The sequence below is a fragment of the Melanerpes formicivorus genome, unplaced genomic scaffold, assembly GCF_026170545.1.
Source record: "Melanerpes formicivorus ecotype bairdi unplaced genomic scaffold, bMelFor1.0.p_v2 SCAF_155, whole genome shotgun sequence".
Taxonomy (NCBI): domain Eukaryota; kingdom Metazoa; phylum Chordata; class Aves; order Piciformes; family Picidae; genus Melanerpes; species Melanerpes formicivorus.
In genome coordinates this window covers 293,664-320,510 of record NW_027142507.1, presented here as the reverse complement: position 1 = coordinate 320,510, position 26,847 = coordinate 293,664, and the positions used below count along the sequence as shown (strand labels likewise).

Below are 26,847 nucleotides of genomic sequence, written 5' to 3'. Positions count from 1 at the left end.
AGGGGCAGGGCGGCTCTCGCGTTTGGACCGCGGGGAGAGGCGCCACTTCCCAGTGAACCTGAGGGGAAAGCAAGTGCAGGCAAGCTGGTGCCCCTCCGCCAGCACGCACCGCGCTGAGGAAGGAGAGCACTCACAAGCGCCACACTCTGCTTCCACCGCGCCTGGGGTCGGGCTGCTCCCTCTGGCCCTGAGGCAGCGGCGCCCGGCCCCTGGCCGGGGTGCGTGCGGCGCGGGGAGCGGCAGCGCGCCGCCATCTTGGCTGCGGCCAGCGCTCGGCGCGGGCGGGGAGCGCCATTCCTGCTGAGGGCAGTGAAGCTGCCGGGGGCCCGGAGTGTGGCCGGAACGCCGGGAGCTGCAGGTGGGCTCCGAGTCGGCGCTGTCCCCTCTGGGCTGGGGCGGGTGAGGCCGAGCGGCCGCGCTGGGGGCGGGCAGGAGGGCCTCCGTCTGCGGCTGGGGGCGGTGCCTGCTGAGTTCCTTCTTCCTTAGCCTCCTGCCCCGGTGCCCGCGGAGGGACGAGCGTAGGTGCGCGTTGAAAAAGGCTCGAAACGCCTCGCTTAGGGGATCCGCGGTGGAAAGGAGGCCGTTTCGGCCCCACCTCGGGCTGCGAGTGCTGCTCCCGAGGCTGCCGAGCAGGGCCCGGGCTGGCCGGGGCGGCGGAGAGGCGCCGAAGGGTTTGCATGCGGGAGGAGGGCAAAGGCCGTGGCGTGTTGTCCGGCACCGGCTCCCCACGCCGCTGGCGCTGTATTCGCGTCTGCAGAGCTTTCCCTCTGCCGTGCCCTAGGTTTCGGTGGCAGATGAGGCTGCTTCTAGGGCCATGGCATTTGTTCTGGAAGCACAGAGGTGGTGGCCATCCCCAGGGGTGTGTAGCAGAGCTCATCTGTCGACACACCGACAAACCCTTGCCTGCCAGCTTTGAATGTCTTGTTCTGCTGCATCGAGTACAAGGCTTTGTGAGAGGTCGCAGGCTGGAAATGCAGGCAGTGGAGCTGGTTAAGCTCTTCACTCGGGTCCTGTCCCTTTGTTGCTGGCGTTATTGCTGCCAACAGCGGGGCTGCTGGCCTAGTGAAGAGCAGTTAGCAGGATCAAGGGTTACTCGGGTGCTTGTTTCTGTTGAACTACGATACCACCAGACGGGGTTCATGCTACCTCATGAGACTGTAGAGTAACTGAGGCTGGAGGGGGCCTTCAGAGGTCACCTGGCCCAGCCCATGCTCAAAACAAGGAAAGCTTCAATGCTGCACAAGGTTGCCCCCATTCCAGGCTTGAAATAGGAGCTCTGTCATGTGGGTACTCATCTTCCTGAAAGGTAGAATGAATCGTAGAACGCCAGGCTGGAAGGGACCCCAGTGACCATCTGGTCCAACCTTCCTAGGTGATAGGATTGTTGAACTGCGCTGGCCCAGCACCCTGTCAGGATGAGTCTCAAACCTGAGCAGAGCAGGGGAATTCACTGCTGCCCTTGGGAGGTGATTCCGGTCTCTGACTGTTCCCATGGGGAAGCATTTCCTTCTGGAGCCCAATGGGAATCTCCCCAGCAGTAACTTGTGCCCACTGCCCCTTGTCTTTCCCATGGGACTCCTTGCAAAAAGGGAGCCTCCATGCTCCTGGCAGCCACCCTCTATGCACTGCTTCTCTTCTGGAGGCTGAACAACCCCAGCTCTCTCAGCTTTTCCTCGTGTCAGGTCTTCCAGTCCTCTATCATTCTGGGCACAAGAAGTTTGCAGTCAAACTAACCATCATCTATTAACTAACGTGCAGATCTCTCTCCATGTGGAAGGGAACACATGCTAATTGGCAGTAAGCTGTGTGCAGAGCTGGAAGCCACAGGAGGACTTTGCTGGAATGAAACCTGTGATTGTGGTGCATGGTGGAGCTGGGCGGATCTTTAAGGAACGAGAAGAGGGATGTCGTGCTGGTGTGATCAGAGCTGCTCTGCAAGGGTATAGTCTCCTGAAACAGGGAGGCAGTGCCCTGGATGCAGTTGAGGAGGCAGTGCGGTCCATGGAGGATGATCCTCACTTTAATGCAGGTAACTTGGCAAGGACAAAGTGGGTTCAGAATCATAATTTCGTTGTCATAGAATGGTCTGGGCCAGAAGGGACATCCAAAGCTCATCCAGTCCAACCCTTCTGCACTCAGCAGGGACAGCCCCAACTCCAGCAGCTTGCCCACAGCCCTCTCCAGCCTCCCCTTCAACAGCTTCAGGCAGGGAGCCTCAACCACCTCCCTGGGCAACCTGGGCCAGGCTTCCACCACCCTCCTGCTGCACAACTTCTTCCTCACCTCCAAGCTCAAGCTGCTCTGCTCTGCTTTGAAGCCATTGTCCCTGCTGCTGTCCCTGCAGGCCTTTGCCAACAGTCTCTCTGCAGCCTTCTTGCAGCCCCTTCAGCTCCTGGCAGGCTGCTCTGAGCTCTGCCTGCAGCCTTCTCTTCTCCTGGCTCAACAACCCCAGTTCCCTTAGCGTGTCCTTGTGGCAGAGCTGCTCCAACTCCTGAGCATTTTCATGGCCCTTCTCTGGACCTGCTCCATCAGGTCCAGGTCCTTCCTGTGCTGAGGGCTCCGGAGCTGGACACAGCACTGCAGGTGAGGTCTCCCGAGAACAGAGTGGCAGAATCTCCTCTCTCCATTTCTGGCCACGCGACTTTTGATGCCGCCCAGGCTGCCCTTGGCCTTGTGTGCTGCAAGCTCACACTGTCAACCAAGTGTTTTGCCTTGATGCTTCTGCAAAAGCTGGCTTGCCTTTTCTTTGAATTATACACATTGCAGTGCAGTAAATACTGATAACACAAAGTAGTTTACCTAATAAAACAGTGTGGTATGTACTATAGTTTCTTGTGAGTACACTTAGACAGATGAATTGCTCTCATTTTTCATTGTTTTATACCTTCCAGTTTTGTATCTTCTCAGAGATATCCAGTGACAAGACAAGAGGCAGTGGCTGCAAGCTGAAGCAGAGGAGGTTCCATGTGAACATAAGGAAAAACTTTGTGACAGTGATAAAACACTGGAGCAGGCTGCCCAGAGAGGTTGTGGAGTCTCCTTCCTGGAGACATTCAAAACCCAGCTGGATGTGTTCCTGTGTAACCTGCTTTGTATGGTCCTGGTTTGGTGGGGGGGGCAGACTGGATGCTCTTTTGAGGTCCTTTCCAACCCCTAACATTCTGTGATGACTTTATTTTTGTGGTGTCATAGCACTTTGAGGTTAATCTTTTCCTCTTGCTGTACTGTGTATTGAGTTTTAAGACACAAACCCCTTAATGGTGTATGTTTAGCCCATGTTCATGTTTGAGGCTCTTGAATATATCTTGCAGCAGTGTTTAAGCCTTCATACTTGACCTTTTGCTGCAGCAAATCTGAGTTTTGCTAACAGGAGCTCTTGGTTGGGTCCTTCATGCTGTAATCAGTGGTTGTGGCTCAGTTGGTAGTGCATACTGATAGTTAGGGCTTTTGTAAATATGCCAGGATGATGGAGACATTCACACCTCCCTGGATGTGTTCTTGTCCAGTGTGATCTAGGCAAACCTTTAGCAGCGGGGTTGGACTTGGTGATCCGCAGAGGTCCCTTCCCACCCCCACCGTTCTGTTGTTCTATGATATGAATGATGGATTTATCCTGGCGTTGAATGTTGATTAATGTCAATACTTGAACAATTCACTTCATGTGACCTACAATGTACTACTTTGATGAATTTCACTGAAAATATTTCCCCACTCCCACCAAGGAGTGTCAGGAATGGACATGGAGAGAGCTGTCAGTGTTGAGTGTTTCAGATGACACAGCTATTAGTTGTATGCACACTTGGGTTGCAGAGCTTCTCTTGTTCCTCCTCATCTTGTAATTGAAAGTCTGGGAGAGCTTCTACTTCACGTGAAGTGTTTTGTTACTAACTTGGGTTGAACATCTTGATTTTGGGGGGATTCAGCCTGAAATGATGAAGGGGACTTAGAGGTGTGTGCTATTACAAGGGTGAGATTCTCTCATTTAACTTTTATTATTAGAAGGAAATTCTTTACAGTGAGGGTGGGGAGACACTGCAACAGCTTGCCCAGGGAGGTCATGGATGTTCCCTGCTGGAGGTGTTTGAGGCCAGGCTGGACAGCGCATTCAGCAACCTGGTTTAGTGGAAGGTGTCCCTGCCCATGGCAGGGGGGTTGGAACTAGATGATCTCTAAGGCCCCTTGCAACCCAAACCATTCAATGAATCTTGGTAGAGGGGCTGAGAAACAAGACAGTCGCCTGAAACTACCATTTTAGTGACTTGTGCATTGGAAGTGCAGCAGGTCTAGGGAGGTTCTCCTCCCACTCTACTCTGCCCTGGTGAGACCACACCTGCAATACTGTGTCCAGTTTTGGGATCCCCAGTTCAAGAGAGAGAGACCTGCTGGAGGGAGTCCAAGGGAGGGCTACAAGATTGATTGGGAGACTGTGAAGAGAGACTGCTGTGAAGAGAGACTGAGAGCCCTGGGGCTGTTTAGTCAGGAGAGGAGAAGGCTGAGAGGGTCTGATCAATGTCTATCAACAGCTGAGGGGTGGGCGTCAGGATGAAGGTGCAAGGCCCTTTTTGGTGGTGCCCAGTGATAGCACCAGAAACAATGGGTATAAGCTGGAACACAGGATTGAACATGAGCATGCTGGAGCCCTGGAGCAGGCTGCCCACAGAGGTTGTGGAATCTCCTTCTCTGGAGACTTTCAAAACCTGTCTGCATGCATTGCTGTGTGACCTGTCCTGCATGGTCCTGCTCTGGCAGGGGGGTTGCACTCCATGATCTCTAGGGGGGTCTTCCAAACTCTATCATTCTATGATTCCATGGTTCTGTGATCTGTGGGATAAGGAATTCTGTTCATGATTATTGGTCATTTCAGCAGAGTTTCTGCTGCATTCTTTGTATTCAGGGGATACTTTCAGTAAGTCAGGCAGCAAACTGGGAAAGAGTTTGCCTGATGAGATTTGCTAATTGAATTGCCTGATGGGTAACTCTTAATGCCTTTTTCTCTTCCTTCTTGATTCTTTTATTTACATTTTCTTTATTTTTATCTCTAGGCTGTGGATCTGTTCTAAATGAAAAAGGTGAAGTAGAAATGGATGCCATTATCATGGATGGAAAAAATTTAGACTCTGGAGCAGTGTCTGCAGTTAAATGTGTAGCAAATCCAATAACACTTGCTCGACTTGTCATGGAAAAGGTATGCTGAGAATGCACTGCAGTGGGATGTGCTTTTGTCCCTTAGAACTTCAGCTGGTGTACTGATACATCACAATCACAGAATGATAGAGGTTGGAAGGGACCTTGGGAGATCATCCACTCCACCCCCCTGCCACTGCAGGAGCACCCAGGTCAGGTCACACAGGAGCACATCCAGGATGGTTTGGAAAGTCTCCAGAGAAGGAGACTCCACAGCTGCTCTGGGCAGCCTGCTCCAGGGCTCTACACCCTCACAGTTAAGAAGTCTCTCCCCATGTAGAGGTGGAGCCTCCTGGCTTCCAGCCTGTACCTGTTGTTCCTTGTCCTGCCACTGGGCACCCCTGAAAAGAGCCTGGCACCTTCATGCTGACACCCATCCCTCAGCTATTGATAGACATTGATCAGATCTCCTCTCAGCCTTCTCCACACCAAATAGCCCCTGGGCTCTCAGTCTCTCTTCATAGCAGAGAGGTTCAGGTCTCCACTGGACTCTCTGCAGCAGATCCCTTGTACTTGAAAGCCAAACTATTTCCTGCCCAGAGGGAGAGCACCTCTGGATTCTGTGGGTTTATTTGTGTAGGAAACTCTACCAGCATTGACAGTGCTGTGAGAATGTGCTCCTGCTACAAGCCAGGAGCCCTATGGACTACTTGAGCTTGCTGAAATGTAGAGCAGGAGTCCCACTAATATCTGCCACTTCAGGCCTCTCTCATTTTCCAGAGACACAGAACTGGTGTGGATTAGGCTGTCCATGTCCATGTGTTCTGCCATTACCCGGAGTTTACATTTTTCACCCTGTTAGTGCAGCTGTCCCATGTCAGGCACTGGCACAGGCTGCCCAGGGAGCTGATGCAGTCACTGTCCCTGGAGGCATTCAAGAAACCTGTGGCCATGGCAGTCTGGGACATGATTTGGTGGCCATGGTGGTGTTGGGTTGATGTGGGACTGGATGATCTTAGAAGGCTTTTCCAACCCAGACAATTCTAGGCTTGTTGTAAAGGGCTCATTTTGCAAAACCACTCACTAACAAAGAGGATTTATTTTTATTTAACCTTTCAGTGGAACTTTGGAGGAAACAAAACCTCTTGATGATCTATAAAGATGACTGCAATATAATTTGTCCTCAGCAGCCTCTAAAGAAGACTGGAATTCTGTTTTGCCCTGAACAGCAAGATAGTTCTGCTTTTCGAACCAATACAAATTCTTTAGTGGGCAGTTCTGGTTTCACTAAAGCCTTTATGATAAATACTTTTCTAGGAGACATACATTTCACTAAACTTGTTAAAACAAGTGATAAACAAGCTTTTTATTCCTTCAGATTGGTTTTATTCTGTCCTTTGGCTAGAACAAATAAATAAGGTGACCAAATCTTTCAAGATTGAGAATGTAGGTAGAAGGTTGGGGGCAGAGATTTCTTCTAGCATGTTGTAGTTTATTTTTCTTTCTCTAAATAACTTCTTTTAGTGCCCCTTGTACAGTTCATATTCTGCCCAATGACTTTTTTCCTATTGTCCTCTCCATGACAAAATCACATTTAAGTCAACAAGAAGGAAATCAGAACAACTGTTGGGTTTTGGGAACATAATTTTCCAAAGAGTTCTTAAGAAATAAACCAAAGTAAAAAGGTCCCCCAGCAAACCCCCTTTGCTCTTGACTCCTACAGGGGCTTCTTGTCATTGAGTGGTGCTTCTGGTGTTCAGAAGGGTTGAGGCCACATTTGAAAGGAAATCTTAACATTCATCTACAAGGATGATTAAGGGGGGGATCTAGTAAATGATTATAAATATCTGAGGGCTGGGTGTCAGGAGGGAGAGGACAGGCTCTGCTCAGTTGGGATAGGACAAGGGGCACTGGATGGAAACTACAGCGCAGGAGGTTCCCCCTCAACATGAGGAGAAACTTCTTTACTTTGAGGGTCACAGAGCACTTCAACAGGCTGCCCAGTGAGTTTGTGGAGTCTCCTCTGGAGACTTTTCAAGACCCATCTTGGTGTGTTCCTGTGTGACCTGTGCTGGATTCTGTGGTCCTGCTCTGGCAGGGGGGTTGGACTGGATGATCTCTGTAGGTCCCTTCCAGCCCCTAACACCCTGTGAGCCTGTGAGGTATAATCATACAATCATAGAATGTTAGGTTGGAAGGTACCTCAGAGCTCATCTACTCCAACCTTCTCACCATGGGCAGGGTCACCTCTCAACTAGACTCAGCTGCTCAAGGCCTTATCCAGCCCGCCGGTAGGAGGCATCTGCAGCCTTCCTGGGCATCCTGTTCCAGAGTCTCACCATTCCCAGAGCAGAGGGGCAGGATCCCTGCTCTCCATGTCTGGCCACACTGCTTTAGATGCGGCCCAGGCTGCCATTAGCCTTCTGTGCTGCAAGCTCACACTGCCTGCTCCTGTCCAGCTTCTCCCCCACCAGCACCCCCAAGTCCTTTTCCTCAGGGCTGATTTCTATCCCCTCCTCCCCCAGTCTGTACTGACAGAGTTCCACCCCAGGTGCAGAGCCCTGCACTTGCTCTTGTTGAACCTCATGAGGCTCGCCTGAGCCACCTCTGCAGCCTGTCCAGGTCCCTCTGGATCCCATCCTGTCCCTCTGAGGTATTGACAGCACCACTCAGCTTGGTGCCATCTGCACACTGCTGCTGGTGCCTGGATCCCTCTGTCTATGGCAGTGATACAAACATTAACCAGCACAAGTCCCAGTACAGAGCCCTGGGGGACACCACTTCCACTGCAGTGTTACTGTATGTTAGGATGCTTATTGCCCAGTAATTCTGAGATGCCTTGGTGCTCTAAGGAATTCTGAAACCTGCAGTTTCCCAGAACAACCAACCCTTAAATGCCCTCCCCACCTGCTTGTAGTTTTTTGTCATTCTAATCTGGAACAATCTGGGCTCCATCTGGTGGCCAGAGCAGCTCTTCTAGAGTGGTGGTGCATGTTCATCCTGTGTGCTGTCCCATTCCCACTGGGCTCAAACTTGTCTCAGAAGTAAAAAGGGCACCAGAATCATTTCTATTCATGATTTACTACATCTTTAGGGATAGAAGGGGGTTAGCCTGTTAACTAATTCAACAAATCCTTAAGCAAGCAGTTAAATTCCTGCTGAATTACTCCTGTTTGATGTATTGAAATGACTTTTTTTTTTTAGTGGGACATTGTAGTGCTCTCAGCTCCCACATTTCATGAGATGAACAGCTGGTCAACATTAAAGCATTCATTCATTGCTATAGTTAACTTGAGTCTATATTTTCCTCTACTATATCAGCCAGCCCTTTAGACCAAAGAGAATTGAGCTTAGAAGGCAAAGGTGCACATTTTGCTGTGCTCTGCACACTACCAGCCTTGTTAAGTAAAGAGCTGTGATCAGCTGAAGTTCAGGCCAGCTGCAGAGCTCTGAGGGTTTTTCCTCTTCTGTGTTTCCCATGAAATTATCTAAACTTGCCAACATTTGTTGTTTGCTGGTAAGACCTATGGAAACTTGTGGATTACTTTGTATGAATATGTCCTCAGAAAAACTAAGCACTTCAAGTTAGCAAACAGATTCATGAACCTGCAGAAAGATGAGACAGAAAAATGTGCTTTTGGTTGTTTGGATTAGGTTGGAAAGGACCTTCAAGATCATCTAGTTCCAATACCTCTCACCACCCCAGGTTGCTCAAGGCCTCATCCAGCCTGGCCTTGAACATACCCATGGGGGGAGCATCCACAACTTCCCTCTCCTACCAGTATTTTTGATTGGCAGGATGCATTCAAGAGAAACCCAAATGAAATTCTTGTTAAAATACCTTCTTTCACTGAGGACTCAAAAACCCCCCAAAACATAAAACCCACAAAAACCCAACCAACATACCAACCAACCAAAAACCAAACCAAACCAAACAAAACCCAAAACCAAGCAAGAAAGAAAAAGCCAAACACAAAGTCTACCAGCACAGAATGGTAGGGGTTAGAAAGGACCTCTGGAGACTGAGTTCAACCCTTCTGCCAAGGCAGGTTCACCTGAAGAAGGTCACACAGGAACATGCCTAGGTGGGTTTTGAATGTCTCCAGAGAAGGAGACTCCACAGCCTCCCTGGGCAGCCTGTTCCAGTGCTCTGGAAGTTCCTCCTCATGTTTAGGTGAAAGTTCTTACGTTCCAGTTTGTGTCCATTGCCCCTTGCCCTGTTGCTGGGCACCACTGAACAAAGCCTTGCCCCACCCTCCTGACACCCACCCTTCAAGTATTGATCAGCATTGATGAGATCCCCCTCAGGCTGGTGTTTTCCAGAGCAGCTTATTCCTATCCATGCAAGTGTTTGTGCAGCTGAGAAAGGTGGGTGTGTTACCAGAACTTGCACGGGGGAGGGAACCCTTTGAATTAGTTATTGTAAAAAAATTGAAGCTTTTTCTTGAAATCTTCATTTAAAAAAACCCAAGAACCTCCTTTAAAGGGTGATACAGAGTCTGGATTGCTGAAGAAAGCAAGTGCTGGGTGACACAGCCCTCTGGCACAAAGTCAAAAGAAAAGGTCAATCTGTTTCCTAATAATAACACCCAAAGTACACAAAGCCAAACCGAACCTGAATTGTTTGGCCTTGTTTTTCTGGAGGTTTAGTGGCAGAGGAGGGCAGTGTTGCACAAAGAAGCTGGTTTTCAAGTTGGCTCTGTTAGAGACAGGGAGGTCTCTGGTTGTCTACACAGCATGGAAGCCTGCTGCTCACTCTTTTACATACACAGAAGGCTTCTTCCTTCTAACCCTTACTCTTGTTTCCTAAAACAATGCTCTCATGAATTGAGGACTTCATTTGTCAATAATATGGCATGGGAATTTGCAAACCAAGGATCATGGAATGGTTTAGGTTGGAAGGGACCTCCAAAGATCCAGTCCAACCCCTCTACACTCAGCAGGGACATCCCCAACTAGAGCAGGTTGTCCAGAGCGCTCTTGAGCCTCCCTTTGAATATCTCCAGGGATGGGGTCTCAACTGCCTCCCTGGGCAACCTCTTCCAGTGTTTCACCACCCTCATGGACTGGGTGACCTTTAGAGGTCACTTCCAACCCAAACCCTCTACGATCGTACCTTAAGAAACACTTCAGTGTGGGAGGTTTGCCGTTTGGGCTATTCTCATGAGGTTTAATACTTCCCAACAGAACAGGAATTCATTTACCATTGATAGCTTCTAAGTTAGATCCTTCTAGATCTCTTAGTTAACTGGACAAAAGAGTTAAGTAGTGATTTGCTGTTTGACTGGAAACAGATCAAAGAAGTTGCCTTTAAATCAGCAAAAGAGCAAATTTCCCCTTTTTTCTTCTCCCATTGCAATAAATATTAATCAGATCAATCAGTTCTTTACTACTAACAAAGGTTTGGTTTCTGTGTTTTGGAGAGCTGAAGGATTTTACCAGCTGGTGGAAGAGGCCAGAGGTACAGAAATGTAGCAACCTGAAACTGATGAAACTGGGAGTGTCTTTGTGTGGATGCTTCTAAAAATAAAGAGTGATTATAAATACTGCTGGGTAGAAGGTGGAATAAAAATTGCCACGGAAATCTCTTGTCTCCTGCAGACGAAGCACATGCTGCTGACAGAGAGTGGTGCACACCTCTTTGCTCAGGCCATGGGCATTCCTGAGACTCCTGGGGAGAAACTCGTCACCAAGAGATCTCTGGAAAGATGGAAGAAGAACCTTGAGCCAGATTCCAACCCTGAAGAGTTCCAGAAGTAAGTTTTTCTTTTTAAATTCAGGTAATTTTGTTTGCAATCAGTTTGAAAACCAAACCAAGCAACAGCAACAACATGAGGAGTGCCATGGAAAGAAAAACGAGGCTCATAAATTCAGAGCTTCATAGAATGGTATGTGTTGGAAGGGACCTGGAAGACCATCCAGCTCCAACCCCCTGCCATGGGCAGGGACACCTCCCACCAGCCCAGGTTGCTCAAGGCCTCATCCAGCCTGGCCTTAAACACCTCCAGGGAGGAGACATCCACAGCCTCCCTGGGCAGCCTGTTCCAGTGTCTCACCACCCTCACTGTGTGGTGCTAGTGAAGCAAGTGTAACTATGGTCTTGTAAACAAAGTGAAGTTGTTCCTTGACCATGAGATGCCAGTCGTAGTTTATCTTGTATCCAGCAGAGGGTTTTTTTGACCCTTGGTTTATCCAAGGGCTGTGTTTGTGTGCAGCCTGCTGTGGCAGAGGGGTTGGATGGGACCCGCTAACATCCTGTGTTTCTGTGATTCTTTGTTATGAAGAATTTTAAGGCTGGTGTAGACCCCCTGCCAGGATGCCTCCTGAATATGTAAGTTGGAATGACATGGCACCTGTGCCTCCATTCATTCTTCTTTTCTCTTACAGCAATGTTAGACACCTTCCATTTCAGCATTGTCATCTTCTGGAGTATCTGATAGCAGGAGGCTTTTACATTTCTGAAGGGCTCAAGACTTTTTCATGTCTTAACCATGCTATTTTTTTTTCTGCCAACCAGTGCCCCAAACATCATCCTGAATTCACAAGGTCTGTCTTTATATAAGCCCATTTGGTCATGTATCACCGAATCACAGAATGGTAGGGGCTGAAAGGGACCTTTGGAGACCATTGAGTCCAATCCCTGCCAGAGCAGGATCACCTGGGGCAGGTCACACAGGAATGCATCCAGACAGGATTAGAAGGAGAAGGAGGAGAAGGAGACTCCACAGCCTCTCTGGGCAGCCTGTTCCAGTGTTCTACACCCTCATAGTAAAGTTTCTCCTCATGTTGAGGTGGCACCTCCTGGGTTCCAGTTTGTGTCCATCACCCCTTGTCCTATTGCTGGGCACCACTGAAGAGAGCCTGGCACCTTCCTGACACCCACCCCTCAGATATTGATGGACATTGATCAGATCCCCTTTCAGCCTTCTCTTCTCCAGACTGAACAGCCCCAGGTTACCTGTGGAATGTCCTTTTTGCCTGTTCTGTCCATAGTGATCATGCAGAAACATGCATGAGGTGAACACACAGTAGGTGAAGTAGTGTTAGAGGCAGCCTAATACCAGAACAGACTGGGAATTTGAAGGCTGGTGTGTATATTACTTCCAGTCCTTTGATCCTAACAATGTGAGAAACCATGGGGGTTCATGGCTTTCCAAGCAAAGGCTGGTGTCTCCATAAGAGAGATCTTTCTCCTCTGCTGGTTAGAAGGCTACATTCATTTATGCTTAAAGCTTCTGATTCCATTGCACATACAAAGTGGCATCTCCTGCACCTTTTGCTGAGCAGAAAGTGCAGTTTGGTTTTCCTTCAGTCTCAGTCCAATGATTCTGACCATATCTGTGTCAAGAATTTCTGGAGATTACCTGAGAACTCCACAGAAAGGCAGCAGAGTCCACCTATCAGGTAGCAGCTGGGCTACTAGTCCCTGCGTGAACTGCATGCACAAGGACAGTTCTTGAAGGACAGAATCATTTCTACAGACAGCATCCTCTGCTACACTGCAGGTGCTTAGAGAATCACAGAATTGTTTTGGTTGGAAAAGACCTCTGAGATCATCCAGTCCAACCAGCAGCCCAACACCACCATGGCCACTAAACCATGACCACAGGTACCATGGCCACACATTTCCTGAACACCTCCAGGGATGGAGACACCACCACCTCCCTGGGCAGCCTGTGCCAGTCCCTGACCACTCTTGCAGCAAAGAACTTTTTCCTCATCTCCAACCTAACCCTCCCCTGGCACAATTTCAGGCCATTTCCCCTTGTTCTGTCACCTGATTTTAGGGAGAAGAGACTAACCCCAACCTCCTCTCAGGGAGCTGTAGAGGGCAATGAGGTCTCCCCCAGCCTCCTTCTCTCGAGGCTGAACACCCCCACTTCCCTCAGCTGCTCCTCCCCAGGCATGTTCTCCAGACCTTTCATCAACTGTGTTGCCCTTCTCTGGACCTGCTTCAGCACTTCAATGTCTTGGTTCTTGCTGTTGTTGGTAATTAACCATAGAGGGACGATTGTGAGGTCTCTACTTAGACAGTTTTGCCTGCCTTGGCAATGGTTCTGAGTCAACTAGCTGTGTATCAGCTTGTTTGTATCTCTTTTGGCTTTATCCTGGAGAAGCACAAAGAAGCAACAGAAACGCTTAAAGGAACAGTAAGCACTAGGGTGTAGTTGTCTGTTTGCTCAGAAGAAGTGTGTTGGGCACATTCACTTTGTCATTTGTTGCCAGCTGAGTGCTCAAACCAGCTCAGCTGCCAGCAGCAGATGCCATCTGTATGCTTCCATTACTCTCTCAGTTTACAGATTCATAGAATGGCTTGGGTTGGAAGGGACCTTACAGAGCATCTAGTTCCAACCCCTGTGCCATGAGCAGGGACACCTCCCACTAGTCCAGGCTGCTCAAGGCCTCCTAAGTTGCTTAAGGTGAATACCCTAGGAAAATCCACATCTGGATGCACCTCTTGTGATTTCTCTGGAGGAACTAACCTTAGCTGGTTGCAGGGAGGCACTCAAGTGTGCAGAGGAGTCCTGAATTTATTAATATCCTTTTCAGCAAATCATTTGTAACAGATGGATGGGTGGGAAGCCCATCTGCAGCACCAGAGCAGTTGGAGATGAGGTCCTCTCCATATAAATGTCAGAGCAGTTTGTAAGGTCTGTGATTCATCAGTCGACTTTGAGTTGCTGTGAATGAAGTTGAGGGCCTGACAGTGTATTTACATAAGCAGGAGGGAACAGGAAGTTGGGTCTCTGGGGAGCTGATGTCTCATGGTACACAGACTTTGTCTGACTTAATTAGCTATAATTTTATGTGGTTATAGGTAAACCCTCACCAGGGCCTGGGCAACTTCCAAAGGTATTCCTCTTCCAGTCATTTGTTGGGCACTGCCTTGAAGAATTGTTACAAACTGCTGGCTGACAGCAGTTGAACATGAGCCAATAGTGTGCCCAGGTGGCCAAGAAGGCACTGAGGCCTGGATCAGGAATAGTCTGGCCAGCAGGAGTAGGGATTGTGCCCCTGTACTCAATCCTGGTGAGGCTGCACCTTGAATACTGAGTTCAGTTTTGAGTCTCGCTACAAAAAGGACATTGAGGGGCTGGAGCAGGTCCAGTGAAAGGCATCACAGCTGGGGAAGGGTCTGGAGAACAGGGCCGGTGAGCAGCAGCTGAGAGAACTGGGGGTGTTTAGTGTGGAGAAGAGGAGGCTGAGAAGAGGCCTTCTGCTTCTCTACAACTCCTTGAAAGGAGGTTGGAGAGAGGTGGGTGTTGATCTCTGTAGTATCAGGTGATAGAACAAGAGGACATGGCCTGAAATAGTGCCAGGGGAAGCAGCTTAGGTTGGAGATTGGGAAAATTTCTTTTCCTGCAAGAGTGGTCAGGGATTGGCACAGGCTGCCCAGGGAGGTGGTGCAGTCACCTGGAGGTGTTCAAGAAAGGTGTGGCTGGGGCAGTCTGGGACATGGTTTGGTGGCCGTGGTGGTGTTGGGTTGATGCTTGGACTCAATGATCTTGAAGGGCTTTTCCAGCCAAAACAATTCTGTGAGTCTTTGATAAATTCTTTCCCTGTGTGGAGGGATTTAGCTTTCTTTGGGATACCTCTCCTGGGCAGCTCCTGTTTTAGGTGCCTACATGAACTGCCAGGAGTGGAAGGCATGGAGGCTTAGCCCCTTCTTCCCAGCAGTGTCTTGCTTATCGCTGCAGCAAAGGTTGCAGTGAGTTACACCTGCCTTTGTTCCTTTGAGTGTGAACACACATTAGGTTGTATGCAGCCTGTTATCTCTGATTTTTCCATGCTGGAGAATAAGCTGTGGTTGAAATTCTCTTTTCTTCAGTGCATGAAGGGTTTTAAGCTGATGTGCACTTTCAACTGACTGTTGCTGACCAAGTAGTTTAAACCTCAAGACTGCAAAGACAAAAATGTGTGTGAGCCATGTCTTGTGAAGAATGCTAGTTGAAAGACACAAAAAAACCTTAGGGGAGAGGAAAGAGGAGGAACAGGAAGGAAATGACTCAGTGCCTTCATAACACTACTGTCCTGGTTGGTGCTCACTCAGTTATGTGCATTGTCATTATTCATTCTGCTTCACTTCCCATTCAGACAGTGGAGACCACTCATGTGTCTTTAAGGTGCTCTTTTACAGACAAAAAAAATCCCTACTCCACAACTGTTGGCTAGAAATATTTCTGCCCTGTGTGCTTTTGATTTTGGGTTTACTCCTCCACTGGTGAAAGTTTCCATCCTATTCATAGATTCATAGAATGGTTTGGGTTGGAAGAGGCCTTAAAGATCATGCACTTCCAACCCCCTGCCATGGGCAGGGACAGCTCCCACCAGCCCAGGCTGCTCAAGGCCTCATCCAGCCTGGCCTTGACACCTCTAGGGAGGGGACATCCACAGCCTCCCTGGACAACCTGTTCCAGTGTCTCACCACCCTCACTGGAAAGAATTTCTTCCTAATCTCTAGTCTCAATCTGACCTCCTCAAGCTTCCATCCATTGGCCCTCCTCCTGTTGCTCCCCAGTTCTCCTGTAGCCCCCTTCAGGTACTGTAAGGTTGCTCTAATGTCTCCCTGGAGCCTTCTCCTCTCCAGGCTGAACAGCCCCAGCTCCCTCAGCCTGTCCCCACAGGGGAGGGGCTCCAGCCCTCTGATTATCCTACGAAGGTAGACGAGTCATAGGAGGAGATAAAAACCCACTTGAGTGTTTTCTACTCTATTCAATATAAAGCTGTGAGAATTGTGACACATTGCTTGTTATTTTTGTCATGGGAAGCATGGTGAAAAATAGCTTGATGATGAGCAGCAATTTCTCTTGCAGCAATCCTTTTTAAAGGTACCTGGAAAGAAATGCAGCATGCTTTGACAGGTAGGCTTTAATTCTACCTAATTTTGTGCACTGTTTTTCTTGGCAGAGACCTTGGAACAGTTGGTGCTGTCGCCATAGACAGTGAAGGAAACGTAGCTTGTGCAACATCCACTGGAGGACTCTCTAACAAACTGGTTGGCCGTGTTGGTGACACAGCCTGCATAGGTATGGGGTCTGAGGTCTTGCCTCTCATTGTTGGAGATGCCTCATTTAAAGAAATTACAGAAAAAGAAAAAAATCATAGGAAAAATATAGAATGGCTTAGGTTGGGGACCTTGGAGATCACCTGCTCCACCCTTTCTGCCATGGGCAGGGACACCTCTCAACTGCTCAAGGCCTCATCCAACCTGGACTTGAACAACTGCAGGGAGGAGGCAGCCACAGCTTTCCTGGGCAGCCTGTGCCAGAGTCTCACCACCCTTCTACTGAAGAAATTCCTCAGCTCCACTCTACCCCTGCTCTGCCTCAGCTTCGAACCATTCCCCCTTGTCCTGTCACCAGGCACCCTTATGAAGAGTCCTTCTGCAGCCTTCCTGATGGAGCAGGACCAGAGGAGGGACATGAAAATGATCAGGGAGTTGGAGCAGCTCTGCTCCCAGGCCAGGCTGAGGGAGCTGGGGGTGTTGAGCCTGGAGAAGAGAAGGCTCCAGTGAGACCTAAGAGCAGCCTGCCAGGATCTGAAGGGGCTGCAAGAAGGCTGCAGAGAGACTGTTGGCAAAGGCCTGCAGGGCCAGCAGCAGGGCCAGTGGCTTCAAAGCAGAGCAGAGCAGCTTGGGCTTGGAGGTGAGGAAGAAGTTGTGCAGCAGGAGGGTGGTGGAAGCCTGGCCCAGGTTGCCCAGGGAGGTGGTTGAGGCTCCCTGCCTGCAGCTGTTGAAGAGGAGGCTGGAGAGGGCTGTGGGCAGCCTGCTGGAGTTGGGGCTGTCCCTGCTGTCTGCAGGGGGAAATGGACTGGGTGAGCTTTGTGGGTCCCTTCCAACCCAAACCATTCTATCATTCTGTGATTCTCTGATCCCTTCAGGTATTGGAAGGTGGCTCTAAGTTCCCTCCTTTTGGACATAAATACTGGTACACTGAAATGAAAACCTGACACTTAAATACATCAAAGGTTCCTTAACACAATATTGAGACTGAAAGTAAGGACTGGGAGCAGAGGGGCAGTGCTGTCATTGTTACCATCATCCTGCACTGTTCTGACTGGAAAATGGGGATGGGAATTTCTTTTTTCCTGTTCTCTCCTAAGTGCTAACATTTTCTTTTTGTTTCATTTCTGTTCAGTCTAATAAAGCTCTTTTTTTGCACATCCATGCTTACAGGTAAGTCAGAAACTAGCCTGTTCCACACTGAGCTGCTGTTCTCTTCATACCGAAGGAAGTAGGTGTAATTGTAATTGCTGTTTGTTCTATCAGTGAGCCAGAACTCCAAAATGACTGGCAGCTTGGAGTGAATTCCTGTTCTTAGAGAGCCCTGATAAGGCTCCCTCAGAGACTAAGAGATGCAGTGTAGAGTAAAGGAAATATTTTAAGAGAGCTCTTATCCAAGTAGAAAGAGTCACTTGAAATCCTTTCCCCAGACTCCTTCCTCTCATGGGGCAGACTTGCCAGTGATTGCTTCAGGGTTCAGCCATGCAGTTGGGAGTTGGAAAATAATTATTTTTAGTAAAACATGTTCCAAACTCAAATAGCATTTCTGTTAGCAGGACATGTTTGTTGTGAAACCAATCCAGGGGGACCTGGACAGGCTGCAGAGGTTGGCCCAGGTGAACCTCAGGAGGTTCAACAAGAGCAAGTGCAGGGCTCTGCAGCTGGGCTGGGACGATCCTCACTGGCAACAGAGGCTGGGGGAGGAGGGGAGAGAAAGCAGCCCTGAGGAAAAGGCCTTGGGGGTGCTGGGGGGGGAAAAGCTGGGCAGGAGCAGGCAGTGTGAGACTGCAGCACAGAATGCTGTGCTGCATCCAAAGCGGTGTGACCAGAGATGGAGAGTGGGGATCCTGGAGAGACCTCACCTACAGTGGTGTGTCCAGCTCTGAACAGGAAGGACCTGGAGCTGATGGAGAGGCTCCAGAGGAGGGCCATGAAAATGCTCAGGGGGTTGGAGCAGCTCTGCTGTGAGGACAGGCTGAGGGAGCTGGGGGTGTGCAGCCTGGAGAAGAGAAGGCTGCAGGCAGAGCTCAGAGCAGCCTGCCAGGAGCTGAAGGGGCTGCAAGAAGGCTGCAGAGAGACTGTTGGCAAAGGCCTGCAGGGACAGCAGCAGGGACAATGGCTGCAAAGCAGAGCAGAGCAGCTTGAGCTTGGAGGTGAGGAAGAAGTTGTGCAGCAGGAGGGTGGTGGAAGCCTGGCCCAGGCTGCCCAGGGTGGTGGTTGAGGCTCCCTGCCTGGAGCTGTTGAAGGGGAGGCTGGAGAGGGCTGTGGGCAAGCTGCTGGAGTTGGGGCTATCCCTGCTGAGTGCAGAGGCCTTGGGCTGGATGAGCTTTAGAGGTCCCTCTCAAGCCAGAGCATTCAGTGATTCTATGATGCTAATACCAACTTTCTCTGGCACCCTAAGTTAGTATTTTGGTCCCCTCTGCATCTTGCCTATGATTCTCAGCTCATTTCTGATTGCAGATACCCTTCTCTTAGGTAGAGTGGGACCTAGGCCTGTCAAGTACAGGTGGAACTGGGCACTGTTGGGCATACTGCTTGCAACTTCTCTGCTTGAAAGGTATCTGCAGGACTGGTTACAGAAATGCTGCCTGGCCTTTTAAATATTAGAGCCTTTTGCAAGGGGCCTTTGACAGACTGTCTGTGGCAGTGTTTACCCACGTGGAAATCAGGGCCTGGTGAAATCTTCTGATCTTTATAATGTACAGAAGAGAAGAAAATTCCATTGCTTTTCCTTCTATGCCTCTTTGCCTTCCCTCAGTGCTTTGTTTATAATGCTGTGGTATGTTCCTCCCCAGCTCTTGGGAAATATTTTTCTTAGGGGATGTGCTAGAATCATGGGTGTTGAGCAAGCAGAAGCTTGGTGGAGAACAGGGTGTGGAATGTGCCAGCAAAACAAGGATGGGAGGGAAAAGAAAATGGAAGGGGGATCGAGTTTAACAGAAGATGCACTCTGCTTATGGTGAGGACTTGCAAGCTTCTGCAGGGGTGCTTCACCATGCTTCACTAGAGCCCAGGCTTTTGCTCTTGCAGACAAGGTCTCCTCAGACTTTGGTCAGTTCAACGATACCCTCAGAAGATCTTCCCTTCTGTCTCTCAGTGGGTAATGTTGTGTGACCTGGCACTGTGCATCCTGTCTGCTGACCCTCCATGTGTCATCCCTTTGCTGGCATGTTCCATCCCTCTGGGAAGTGTTGGCCTGCTTCTGCTTGAACCACAAGCAGATCAGTGCTGCTCTTGTGCTCTTGGTCTGGGAACTGACTTCATCCATCTGTGAATCTCTTTCATGTGTTTGACAAACTGAGGCAGACACGAGACAGGGTTTTGGCACTGACACTTTGCTCCCAGAGGTGCACAGAACTGCTGGGACTTTGGTAGAGTGGTTGGTACCTGCTTGAAACAAGGCAGGGCTCATGAATGGTATTACAGAATGTTGCCTTCTTTCTTTTTCTCCCTCTGAAAAGGAAGTGGAGGTTATGCTGATAACAGTTCCGGTGCCACTTCAACCACAGGACACGGGGAGAGCATTATGAAAGTGGTCTTAGCGCGGCTGATCCTCTACCACCTGGAGCGAGGTAAGTTCCCAGCTTCGGTGAGCCGCAGCAGTGAGCACAAGGAACGCTGCCTCGTGGCTGGTTTCAGCTGGTGTGCTACCACCATCCTACAGCAGCTGTCAGAGTTGCTCCCAGGGGGATGTGGATGGGAAAACAAACAAGTACTACAATATTAATAGTGCTCAAGTAGCCTTAACCCAACAGGAGGTGTGCTGCTTGATGTTTAATTGTGCTTTTAGGTCAGGTACACTGAAAGACAGTATAGAATCATAGAAAGGTAAGGGTTGGAAGGGACCTCCAAAGATCTTTAAATCCAAGCCCCCTGCCAGGGCAGGCCACCCAGGAACGCATCCAGGTGGATTTGGAAAGTCTCCAGGGAAGGAGACTCTCTGGGCAACCTCTCTTGTTGAGCTTCATGAGGTTCCCCTCTGAACATACAGGAAAAAAGTCTCACAGTGAGGGTGCAGAGCCCTGGAGCAGGCTGCCCAGAGAGGCTGTGGAGTCTCCTTCTCTGGAGACTTTCCAGCCCCACCTGGATATGTTCTTTGTGACCTGCCCTGCCTGACCCTGCTCTGGCAGGGGGGTTGGACTGGATGATCTCTGGAGGTCCCTTCCCACCCCTCCTATTTTGTGATTCTGTGTGGTCAGGTCTCCAGGCTGCCCAGGTCTCACTGAAGGGCTGCACAGCCCGAGGGTGTCAACCAGTCCTCCCAGTTTGGTATCATCAGCAAACTGTCTGAGGGTTCACTCTATTCCCTCATTCATGGTGAATAACACTGAACCCAGCACTTGACCCCTGGGAAACACTTTGTTTAACTGAAGTCTTTCAACATTTTTTCCCCAGTTTTAAAGTGCTATTTTGTGACCAAATTGCTAGAAACCAAGAAAAATCAGGCAAATGAAGCTCACATTAAAAAGTTTTTGATTGTGAAGAGTCAAAAAAAACCCAAGGGAAAAAAGGAACTAAAGGCACATGTGTGTTTGATTGGTTTGCACTTGTTCCTCCTGCCCATGCCTGCCCTGCCTTCATTCATCCTGCCCAAAAGCTGCTCAGCTGCCAGTTTTAAAATGCTATTTTGTGACCAAATTGCTAGAAACCAAGAAAAATCAGGATATATTTAAGGGAGCGGCAGGAGAGGGCTAGAAAGATGAATGCCCAGGATCTCACCTTTCTGAGTAACTGTAAAGGTCTCTCATTATAGCAGCAGAAATACTTTTAAGACACTTTAACTATGATTTAAATTTTCCTCTTGTTTTGGAAAAGACACCAGAAATGCCTGGGTGGGTATGTGGCAAGCAGCTGACAGAGGATGTCTGTGTGACTGTAATAGAATCTGACTGGGGGATGACCCTTTGGAGCTCTACCCTCATGAGTTGTCTGTCATCTAACCCCTTGGTTATATTACAGCCTGCAAACACAGCCAGACAACATCCTTGTCTCTCCTGCAGCTGAAGAGCCATTAATAGAGAGATCCCCGTTATTTTTGGAAGGTGCAGCTCTTGGGCAGTACAGTGTCACTGCTGAGCTGGGAAAGAGTTGGAGAACTTTCAGTTTGCATATTCAACCTGCAAGTAGAGAGACAAGTAACAGCTGAGAGTATTTTTGTTTGCATATAATGAGCAAAGGTCTTTGTAATCTGAGAGTGTCTCTGTGAAGCTTTGGGAGAGAATCACAGAGCGGTAGGGGTTGGAAGGGAGCTCCAGAGAGCATTCAGTCCAACCCTCCTGCCAGAGCAGCATCATCCAGGGCAGGGCACACAGGAAGATGTCCAGGTGGGTTTTGAATTCTCCAGAGAAGGAGACTCCACAACCTCTCTGGGCAGCCTGCTCCAGGGTGCTCTGGAGACTTCAAACCCTGGATATCACAGAGAATCACAGAATCAACCAGGTTGGGAAAGACCTTTGAGATCATCAAGCCCAACCTATCACCCAACACTATCTAATCAACTAAACCATGGCACCAAGTGCCTCATCCAGTCTTATTTTAAACACCTCCAGTGATGGTGACTCCACCATGTCCCTGGGCAGCACATTCCAATGGCCAATCACTCTTTCTGTGAAGAATTTCTTCCTAATATCCAGCTTGAACTGCAAAATTGTTTTAGAATCATAAAATTGTTGGGGTTGGAAGGGACCTCAAGGATCAGCCAGTTCCAAGCCCCCTGCCATGGGCAGGGACACTTCACACTACATCAGGTTGCTCAGAACCACACCCAGCCTGGCCTTAAAAACTCCCAGGGATGAGGCTTCCACCACCTCCCTGGGCAACCTGTGCCAGGCTCTCACCACTCCCATGGTGAAGAATTTTTTTCCTAACATCCAAGCTGAATCTACCCATTATTTTTATTTTTGGTCATTCCCCCAAGTGCTATCATTACCTGACACCCTCAAAGTCCCTCAACTGCCCCATTTTCCCCTCAAATCCCAGAGCACCTGAGCTCTGTTGGAGTCTCCTCCCACCCCAGGTGTGGCCACTTGGCCCTCCCCGCCCACTCCCCTTTTTAATCCCCCCAGGAAAGGCAGAAGCCCTAAGGTGAGCCCATCTGGGCTGGAGGATCCTCCTCTCATCTCTGGTGAGTGCCCTTGGTGCACACTGGGTGATGGTGGTGGTGACAACAAAGGCCGGGGGGCCTGGTGGCCCCCCGGTTAGCTAGGAAGACAATTGATGACCACTCCAATATCCTCCACGGGTGCTGGCTGGGTCTCCTTACTGGAGCTGAGCTCCATGTTCCTGTGTGGCCTGCCCTGGGTGACCCTGCTCAGGCTGGAGGGTTGGACTCGGTCTCCAGAGGTCCCTTCTAACCTCTAACGTTCTGTGGTTCTGTGCCTTCTGCAATGTACTCTGTGTGTAAAGACAGAGTTGTATGTTGTGATGATACTATGAAATCAGTATGAAAGGCAAAGGAAGCTCACATTAAAAAGTTTTTGATTGTGAAGAGTCAAAAAAACCCAAGGGGAAAAAAGGAACTAAAGGCACATGTGTGTTTGATTGGTTTGCACTTGTTCCTCCTGCCCATGCCTGCCCTGCCTTCATTCATCCTGCCCAAAAGCTGTTCAGCTGCCAGGAAAATACATCAGCAGTAGACTGATTTTGGGGGTTTCTCCCTCCACATTCCCATGAAGGCACTGAAAACAAACTCTCAGGTTACTCTTCTTGAGTCCTGGAGCTGTCAGCCCAAGCTGCACTTCAAGTACAACTTCAGTTTCAGCTCTTCCTCTGGATCAGTGCTGCAACATTTACTCTTGTGTTGCTAGTCTTAACAGCTATTGGAGTCACTGTCTTATGCTGGCAGCTATTGTCTTGACACAAAAAAATCAGAGTGGAATAGTGACCCTTTGAAGTCAGTGTCACTGCCTGGAATAGTCACAGTGACATCCCTGCTGTCAGAGGAAGGAGCGTGATCCTGTCAGTCACCAGTGCTGGGACCAATTCTGACTCTGCTGAGGGGTTTGATGGATTTTAACTCAAAACTCTCAGGGAAGACAGGGAGGTCAGGTTTTCTTCTGCAGCCACATCACAAATGGTGTATATCTTAGAACAGCTACGCTGAGTCAACTGCATTCCTGAGTTTCCATTCAGACTTGGAGAGAAGAAATATTGTAGAGTTATTACAAGCCTGTGTGTGTGATGTACACAGCAACTCTGGAGCCCTTCAGAAAATAGTTCTTTTGATATCAGTGAAGTGTAATGGAAAGATACAGTTGGTTTGCTGGTCCTTTCTCTGATAGAGTCATAGAATGGGTTGGGTTCAGAGGGACCTTCAAAGCTCAGCCAGCCCAAGCCCTCTGCACTCAGCAGGGACAGCCCCAACTCCAGCAGCTTGCCCACAGCCCTCTCCAGCCTCCCCTTCAACAGCTGCAGGCAGGGAGCCTCAACCACCTCCCTGGGCAACCTGGGCCAGGCTTCCACCACCCTCCTGCTGCACAACTTCTTCCTCACCTCCAAGCTCAAGCTGCTCTGCTCTGCTTTGAAGCCATTGTCCCTGCTGCTGTCCCTGCAGGCCTTTGGCAACAGTCTCTCTGCAGCCTTCTTGCAGCCCCTTCAGCTCCTGGCAGGCTGCTCTTAGGTCTCCCTGGAGCCTTCTCTTCTCCAGACTGAACACCCCCAGCTCCCTCAGAGTCCTTTCTCAGATATTTCACTGGGTTCTCATCTTGCCTGGTGCTTTCAGAAATTCCAGGAAGAGTGATGCTGATGTCTGCTTTTGAGAAATTATGACAATGTGAAGTACCTGCTTTGAGCTCCACTGCAACCAGTACAAGTTCAAGGGTAATTCCGAGCACAAATGTAGGCTGGGTGAGGAGTGGCTCATGAGCAGTCTGGAGAACAAGACTTGTGCCTGTCAGTTGATAACAAACTCCCCATGAGCCAGCAATGGTTGCTGGCAGCCCTCAGGCTCCTCTGCTTCAAGCACCAAGCCCCAGCTCCCTCAGCCTGGCTTCAGAGAGAGATGTTGCACTGCCTACAGCAGCTCTGTGACTGTGCTGGACTCTCTCAAGCAGTTCCCTGAGGTCCTTCTTGAACTGAGTGGCCCAGAACTGGACATAAGATTCCAGATGCAGCCTCACCAGGGCAGAGTAGAGGGGGAGGAGAACCTTTGTGAACCTCCTAACCACAGCCCTTCTAATCCACCCCAGGATGCCATTGGCCTTCCTGCTGGCTCATGGTCATCCTCTTGTCCACCAGAACCCCCACATCCCTCTCCTCTGTGCTGTTCTCCAACAGGTCACTCCCCAGCCTACCCTGGCCCGTGGGGTTGTTCTTCCCCAGATGCAAGACTCTGCTCTTAGCCTTGTATTTCATTCAATTTCTCCAGCCTGTCCAGGTCTCACTGAATGGCAGCACTGTCTTCTGGTGCATCAACCAGTGCTCCCAGTTTGGTGTCATCAGCAAACTTGCTGACAGTGCACTCTGATGTTATCTTATTCTTCTTTTTAGGAATGCCACCAGAGATGGCTGCTGACACTGCATTAGACTACATGAAGACACGAGTTGGGGGCTTGGGAGGTGTTATTGTTGTTAGCAGTTCAGGAGAGTGGGCAGCAAGGTTCTCCACCAAGCAGATGTCCTGGGCTACTGTAAAAGATGACCAGCTGCATTTTGGGATTTATGCTGGGGAGAGACATACAAAGTCTGTTGATGAAGCACTTGCATCTGAAGGTAAGGGATTCCAAGAATGAAGAAACACTGTCTGAGGAGGAAGGAAGATCACAGAATCACTCCAGTTTTTGCTGGAGGACAGTGACTGTTGATGTCATCTTTCTGAAAGACCTGTGCTCTTTGGACTGGTTACATAATCACAGAGTCAAAGAACACATTCAGTTGGAAGAGTCCTCCAAGATCATCCAGTTTAGGCTCAGCACCAAACCATGTCCCTGAGCACCAGCTCCACAGCTGCTGGAACACCTCCGGGGATGGTGACTCCAGCACTGCCCTGGGCAGCCCATTCCAATGTTTGAGAACCCTTCCAGTGCAGAAATATTTCCTGAGCTCCAGCCTGAGCCTGCCCTGGTGCAGCTTGGAACCATTCCCTCTGCTTCCTGTCCCTTGTCACCAAGGAGCAGAGGCTGCTCCCTCCTCGCTCCAACCTCCCTTCTGGGAGCTGCAGAGAGCAGTGAGGTCTCCCTCAGCCTCCACTTCTCCCCCTGAACACCCCCAGCTCCCTCAGCCCTCCTCTAGCCCAGGGGCTCCAGGCCCTTCTCCAGCCTGGCTGCCCTGCTCTGGACACCTCCAGCTCCTCAATGTCCTTCCTGCAGTGAGGGCCCAGAGCTGAACACAATACCCAAAGTGTGGCCTCATCAGTGCTGAGTGCAGGGCGATGATCACCTCCTGTGCCTGTTGGTTTCTAATCCAAGCCAGGATGCCATTGGCTTTCTAGGCCACCTGGGCACACTTCTGGCTCATGCTCAGTCAGCTGCCTACCAGTACCCCCAGATGCCTCTCCAAGTTGCAGCTTTCCAAGCACACGTCCCTGGTTCATAGGCATTAGCACAGTTACAGCCAGAATGAGACGTGGACATAGTTCGCCAGTGCTTGCGGGCATGTGTACAATGTTTATTGATCCCTTTGGGCAATCATAGTATCAGTCAGGGTTGGAAGGGACCACAAGGATCATCTAGTTCCAACCCCCCTGCCGTGGGCAGGGACACCCTTTTGGAAAGCATGCACGGACTCCCATGTTGGTGAAGCAGGAATCGTTTATTGGTACGGAACAAGCAGCTTATATAGGAAAAATCGAGCAGGGTAGGCAATTCCCTGACATTCTTGCACCACTGCTGCTAATTGGGTTTTCTCCTTTGATATGCAGCTGTCCATTGTTATCTTCATCCCATATCAGGTTGATCTTCTCCAGCATGGAGGCAAGTGTCCTTCTGTCTGGCACTTCAGGTTGTTTACCACGGTCAGCTCTTCTTTATCATCAAGCTATCCTTCCAGTATCAGTGGCCTGTTGTTCTTCCTTTTCCTGAAACCTTCCATAGATACTTTCTGCTTTCCTACAACACCCCACACTAGATCAGGCTGGCCAGAGCCTCATCCAGCCTGGCCTTAAACACCTCCAGGGACAGGGCCTCAGCCACCTCCCTGGACAACCCATTCCAGGGCTTCAGGAGATCCTCCTTCTCTGGGTAAGAAAGAGAACTGTCCAAAGGGTTCTTGGTTAGCATGTCTCAATCCTACAGCAAAGAAGGCCTGAGTTTCAGTACTGGAGGAACTCCTTTCTATTCTGTGCTCAGAAACTGCTGCCAAGTTGATGTGAGGGATGAGTACCTAGTAATTAAAAACTGAACTGGGGAAACTGCATCACTCTCCAGAGTCTTCTGAGCAGTCATCCTAGGAGAACAAAGTGCTGACCATCAGTGGAAGACCACCAAACAGCAGTGAGGAATCCAGACTGCACCATTGTCACAGGCTTCAGGGGGAAATCACAGGGCAGGAAAGCAAACAGCTTTTCTCCAGAGAGGGGAAATGTGATGCTTTCTAAGGAGTCCTGTTTTATGTACATCAGAAAGGCACTAGATGCCATTGAGATGGAGATTAGGGACGATCGGGTGGAATGCTTGTGGGTAAGAATTAGAGGGAAGATCAGCAGGGCAGACACCCTGGTTGGAGTCTGTTATAGACCACCCAACCAGGAGGAAGATGTTGATGAAGCATTCTATAGGCAGCTTAGG

General features: G+C 49.6%; 1 protein-coding gene across 3 annotated transcripts; it reads left to right on the top strand.

The window, feature by feature from the left end:
- Positions 1–53: 53 nt before the first annotated feature.
- ASRGL1 (asparaginase and isoaspartyl peptidase 1) lies at positions 54–26,847 on the top strand. Of its 3 annotated transcripts, none has more exons than XM_068168736.1 (7): positions 54–358; positions 1,778–2,029; positions 5,043–5,185; positions 10,726–10,880; positions 16,033–16,151; positions 19,588–19,698; positions 24,614–26,847. In XM_068168736.1, exons 2-7 carry the CDS (start codon positions 1,843–1,845, stop codon positions 24,853–24,855), a joined length of 957 nt encoding a protein of 318 aa, XP_068024837.1. In that variant the 5' UTR covers positions 54–358; positions 1,778–1,842; the 3' UTR covers positions 24,856–26,847. The 3 variants fall into 3 exon arrangements, with proteins under 3 accessions (XP_068024837.1, XP_068024834.1, XP_068024836.1); XM_068168733.1 differs by having other exon boundaries at positions 1,759–2,029; XM_068168735.1 differs by lacking the exon at positions 54–358 and adding an exon at positions 465–522 and having other exon boundaries at positions 1,759–2,029.